At 34.9% G+C, this 5640-nt stretch overlaps 1 protein-coding gene across 1 annotated transcript; it reads left to right on the top strand.

The window, feature by feature from the left end:
- The first annotated feature begins 1446 nt into the window (after window positions 1-1446).
- LOC133696290 (sugar transporter ERD6-like 16) lies at window positions 1447-5330 on the top strand. The gene is made up of 18 exons (XM_062118440.1): window positions 1447-1904; window positions 2101-2163; window positions 2260-2349; window positions 2435-2494; window positions 2595-2660; window positions 2765-2830; window positions 2933-3008; window positions 3150-3214; window positions 3298-3390; window positions 3479-3559; window positions 3677-3761; window positions 3847-3893; window positions 3987-4049; window positions 4148-4207; window positions 4298-4351; window positions 4437-4496; window positions 4631-4745; window positions 4825-5330. The coding sequence occupies exons 1-18, from the start codon at window positions 1698-1700 to the stop codon at window positions 4938-4940; spliced, it is 1467 nt and encodes a 488-aa protein (XP_061974424.1). The 5' UTR covers window positions 1447-1697; the 3' UTR covers window positions 4941-5330.
- Window positions 5331-5640: the final 310 nt, after the last annotated feature.

The following is a 5640-nucleotide window of genomic DNA, read 5'->3' as shown; positions in this document are numbered from 1 at the left end:
CATCTACCAAGAGAGAGAAGTGTTCTCTCACCATCTTGTTCAAATCTCACGTGAAATCATAATAAGAAATGGAGTTCAAAGAACTTAAACCATAAACACACTCTCATTGTAAACACGACTAAAATGCAAAGAATTACGAACAGTAAAATAAGTTAATATTTATTTTTAATTATTTGGTTTCAAAGTGTTCATATTGCTACTTGGTTAACACATGGAAGTAATGCGAGGTCACATTTTTCTTAAAAAAAAGTGGTGCCTTAGATTAGTTGGTTCAAGCGTGTGGATGTATCTTCATGATTACAAGTTTGAGTCATGTTAGACGTGTTTTAAGATTTAAAATAATATTTTTTTTTATTTTAAAAAAAAAAGGGCGGAAAGGACTAGGCGTGTAGACATCTTATAGGTTCATGTGCGTTGCTCTTTAGGTCAAGCCCAGCCTAGTGAGTTTATTTTTATTTTTTAAATAATCTTTTCAAATTCATTATTTAGAATGTAGTTTGTATTCAATTTTATTTTTAAATATTGAGTTGATGGTAAATAAGTTTTTAAATTTTTTATCATATAATAAAATAAAAATCTAAATTAACTAAATGAAGTTCATAACTTGAATAACTTGGATTGTGAATTTGACAAATTAATTAAATATTAATCAAAGAGTTGGGTATGATTTTTTCAAGTTTAAACGTTTAAGATGGATAATCTTACTAACAACGTCTCAACAAAAAAACTAAGCACATAATCATAAAAAAACTTCAAATACGTTTTATTGGCAATTAGTTTTTTTAACAAAAGTTGAATTATTTTTTAAAAGAAAAAACTAGCATTCCATGAACCTGATCTGTGTCTGTGTGTGTGTGTGTGTAGATCAAGCCAAATAGCAATTACAATAACAGGAATTCATTGAAAGTTATCCATAATGAATACAAATATAGTAATACCCACGGCAGTGCCATGATCTCATTAAACAATTTCATTAATAAAAAAAATCAATTAAACTATTTTACATCAAACTCCTTTTCTATTCAACTATAAAAAATATTTTCAAATCAATTTATACGTCAAAATCTCATTTCAGAGATGAGAAAAATTCAAACTTACAATTTCTTTTTTGTCAAAAAAATGGGAACGCGGAGGTGGGAATTATATGGATCCACGGCTTACACACGTAGGAGGCTGGTTATTTTATTTCATTCAATTCAGAGCCGTCAATTCATCCACAGAATTATAAAAAAAGTCATGGCAATATTCCAGACAGAAGATTTTAACATGCAATGCAACTTGGTTTAGAAGCTCCAATGGATATTTGTAACAGACGAATTAATAAATCCATGGAGATGGGCTGTTCATGATCACCACGTCAGTGACAGCTTAATCCCACATGCTTTAATTTGACCTCGCTAGCTAGCCAGTTTCCTTTTTCTTAATCAATCATGCGCTTCTGGCAAATATTGTAAATATCCTGGTATGATCCCATGCTGATGTTAGCTAGCTGGTGCTGCGATATCTTACATGCATATATACCCCGTAAGAAATCTTATTTCCTCACACTCTCCCATCTTTTAAGTCCTTACTTGCAACCCTAAAGGTCTCTTTAAGAGTCCTGAGTTGCAAGTCATTGTGTCCTGACTTGCAAGTTGTAGGGTTATTATCTTTCCCTTGAGCTACCTAGCTGTTGGAGATCGAGCTGGGAGAGAGAAATGACTATTAAGCTACAGGGAGATGTTGAGCAAGGTGAAATCATTGGCCTTGAAGACTTGGAAAAGCCATTGATCTTGGGGGAGAAAATTGTTGTGATTAATGATGATAATGAAACTGATCAAGATCAAGAGAGTACTGGATCCATTGGGATGGTTTTGCTATGCACATTTGTTGCCGTTTGTGGTTCGTTTGAATTTGGCTCTTGTGTAAGTACTCTCTCTCTCTCTGTTTGTGATATCAATCAAGGATGGAAAATGGAGTTCCTGGTTTAAGAGATGTTCTTGATTTACTAAATGGAATTTTTCCTTTTCCTTTTTTTTTGGCCTTTGATTTTGGTTAGGAACCCACAAAACTCCCGAAAAAAAAATGGGTTTGTTTAGCTTAAGTTAATTATTTTGGCAGGTGGGTTATTCAGCTCCCACGCAATCTGCAATCAGGGAAGATCTTAATCTCTCAATAGCTGAGGTTGGTCTCGTTTTTTATCCTTTTCTTTTTCAAATGAGAAATTATCACATTATAATCTATCTAAATTGAGTCTAATTTTCTGATCAAATCTTGCAGTACTCTATGTTTGGCTCTATATTAACCATTGGTGCAATGCTTGGTGCTATCACAAGTGGCCGGATTGCAGACTTTATTGGTCGGAAAGGGGTACTCATCTAGAATTTTAGAGTTTTGGTAAAAGGTGATTAATTAGCCTCCCAATTTATTTAATTAATGGTTCCTTTGTAACCAGGCAATGAGAATGTCAGCTTGCTTCTGCATCGCAGGATGGCTAGCAGTCTTCTTCTCTAGAGTAAGTGCTCGGCAATTCATTGCCAACCCTACAGTATTCAACATCCATGGATTTAATATGCTGACGATCCTTTATTTTGCTGGTAATTTTCCTGGTACAGGGACCTTTTTCACTTGATGTGGGAAGGATTCTAACAGGATATGGCATTGGAGTTTTCTCTTACGTGGTAATTACTTTATAGTTGCAATCCTCTTACAAAACCTTCCAATCTAATTGTACAAATTTTTTATCCTGGTTTCTGATGATAATACATGTCTCATGAAAAATCAGGTTCCAATATTTATAGCAGAAATAGCACCAAAGAATCTCCGTGGAGGGCTCACCACATTAAATCAGGTAATTAGACATCATAAAGTAGTATGATATCAACTTCAAAAATGATGCAAGTGGAGTCATCACTGACTTTTTGACCCCTTCGCCATATCTATTGCTTTTTAGCTCATGATCGTTACTGGCTCGTCCACTGCATTCTTAATTGGATCGGTTATAACATGGAGAGGACTAGCTCTAACTGGTAAGTTGAAGCCCTGCAAAAGATGATACTGTTTCTTTGATGTTGAATTCTGGGTTGAACTGAAATACCAAAGAAAAGTGTAGATTCTGTTCCGGTGGTTTTGCAAAGGGCTGAATGTCATTTTTTAAAATGTTTTGCAAGGTCTTGTCCCCTGCATTTTCCTGCTTGTTGGTCTATGTTTCGTTCCCGAGTCTCCCAGATGGCTGGTAAGCTTATGTTTCATTCAAGCTTTGGCTGCTCTTACTTTGTCAATTTGGGGGGGAGTTTTAACTAAAACCTATGTATCCAGGCAAAAGTTGGCCTCCAGAAAGAATTCCGAGTTGCACTGCAGAAACTACGTGGAAAAGATGCTGATGTTACTCGGGAAGCTGCTGAAATCCAAGTACTTGCCTTCAACAATGTCATATTACTTGAAGCAAGTTCCGTAGAAGAGATTTGTCTTATGACTGACTGTTCCTGTTTCTTGGCAGGTTTACCTTGAAAATCTTCAAGCCCTTCCTAAAGCTAAACTTCTCAATTTGTTCGAAAGCAAATACATCCGTTCTGTTATTGTAAGTTAACTGTCTTAAATGTTTCGTAATTCAATCCTTACGTTTACGTTGTTATCCACAACAGAGATTTTGTGTTTCTGACGTCTTACAAGCTTTGCACTTGGTCATGATGTTCAGATTGGAGTGGCGTTAATGGTTTTCCAACAATTTGGAGGAATTAATGGCATTGGATTTTATGCAAGCGAAACCTTTGCTTCAGCTGGTAAATAAGTTGCATTGGCTCTCTTACTTGGTTGCTTTAGTCCTCAGTCTTCGCCGTTGTTCTGAATTGTTTATGTAAATTGCAGGACTTTCTTCAGCAAAAATCGGAACCATAGCATATGCTTGCATTCAGGTATTTAATTTGGAAAGTTCTCAAAAAAATAAATATAAAAAAGGAGAGAAGTTTATGTTTGAGAACCTAATCCATCTAAAAATTGATCTGCAGATCCCAATAACCATGCTGGGAGCAATTTTAATGGACAAATCTGGGAGACGACCACTTATGATGGTAAATAAATCTTCTTAAGAACTTCTTACCTTGCAAAAATATTAATTTAGTGAGACAAATCTCTTACTGACTATCAAATATGCTCTTTGTTCATGAAGATCTCTTCTACTGGAACATTTCTAGGCTCTTTCTTGGCAGGAACTTCTTTCTTTCTCAAGGTAAATCACTTAAATGCATATTTTGTTCTTCCTGTGAATCCTCTCTGCGTTCAAGGTTCTGATTCTGTTTCCATGATCTTCGTGATTCAGGGGCAGGGCTTGTTGCTTGAGTGGGTACCAATATTAGCCATCGCAGGAGTGCTGGTAAATTTCCTACTACATCACTGCTCATTTTATTTACCGCAAATCAAAATCTAACAATTTCTGCTCATTTTCCCTATGAAATCAGATTTATGTATCAGCATTCTCAATCGGAATGGGAGCAGTTCCCTGGGTGATCATGTCTGAGGTAGCTGTTTTTACCTGCCAAGAAAACTGATAAACTTTTTAGTCTAACTTTCTGCATCGAATGGAATAGGTGTTAGCTACAAGCTATGGCAATACAAGTTTTTTTTTTTAATCTAGAACTTTTTCCTGTGGCAGATTTTTCCAATTAACATAAAGGGGATTGCTGGGAGCTTGGTGGTGCTAGTGAACTGGTCGGGGGCCTGGGCAGTTTCTTTTACCTTCAACTTTCTCATGGACTGGAGTTCCTCAGGTAAGCCGGAACTTCTCAAGTCAGGCACAAAATACAAGTTACTTATCATGGAACTGACTCCATGGTTTTCACTTTTCAGGTACATTCTTGGTGTACTCGGGATTCTCAGTGCTAACAGTTCTTTACGTGGCCAAGTTTGTGCCAGAAACCAAAGGAAAAACACTGGAAGAAATCCAGAAAAGTATCAATTCATAGAGACTAGAAGGTTTTGAAGGTTGAAGGGATGCTTGATCAGGAGATTCTGTGAAATTGTTTTGTGATTTTGACTCAACCGCAGTCCCTATTCGGAAGCGAAAAGGCCAGATTCTTAACATGGCATGAAGACATCAATTCTTTGGGATGAATGCAATATTCAAAAAAAAAAATTATATATTTTTTATATATATATATCAGGAAGTATATAGATCCAGTACTGGTAGTCTGGTATCTTCTCGTTTTGACAACTTTAGATGGATGTGCTTTGTGTTTTGACAAATTTTTAGAAATTAACTTAATCAAGTTCTTGTTTGATTTTTTAGGTCTAGAAATATAATCATTGTATTAATTATATTCTAGTTCTTAATTTCTAAATTATATTTTATTCAAGTCATACTTAATTAAATTATCCCAATTTAATTTATATCTAATAGTTCTTAATATGTGTGACCTTTAGATTCCTAATATGTTGGCTCAAATAATTCTAATTAAATAGAATTAAATAATTTAATTTATTATCAATTCAATAATTGATTAATTTATATTTGAAGATCATGTGTATCGTCTAACAACTTGTCATGATCCCCAAAATATTAGAAAAGTCATTTGTGGTTTGACTTAACCTTTCAGTGACTGGTTTCTTAGTGTAATTAATATCTTTTCATTAATAATGTTCCGATTTAACATTAAAGTATGAAGT

The sequence above is a fragment of the Populus nigra genome, chromosome 6 (genome assembly GCF_951802175.1).
Source record: "Populus nigra chromosome 6, ddPopNigr1.1, whole genome shotgun sequence".
Lineage (NCBI taxonomy): Eukaryota > Viridiplantae > Streptophyta > Magnoliopsida > Malpighiales > Salicaceae > Populus > Populus nigra.
This window is presented reverse-complemented; position numbering and strand designations above follow the sequence as displayed.

Excerpts from the sequence above, each read along its gene's own strand:
- LOC133696290 (XM_062118440.1), top strand. The coding sequence starts at position 1,698 with ATGACTATTAAGCTACAGGGAGATGTTGAGCAAGGTGAAATCATTGGC. Across the intron at positions 3,894-3,986 it reads TAGCATATGCTTGCATTCAG|ATCCCAATAACCATGCTGGG; the intron begins GTATTTAATTTG and ends ATTGATCTGCAG. Across the intron at positions 4,497-4,630 it reads CCTGGGTGATCATGTCTGAG|ATTTTTCCAATTAACATAAA; the intron begins GTAGCTGTTTTT and ends TTCCTGTGGCAG.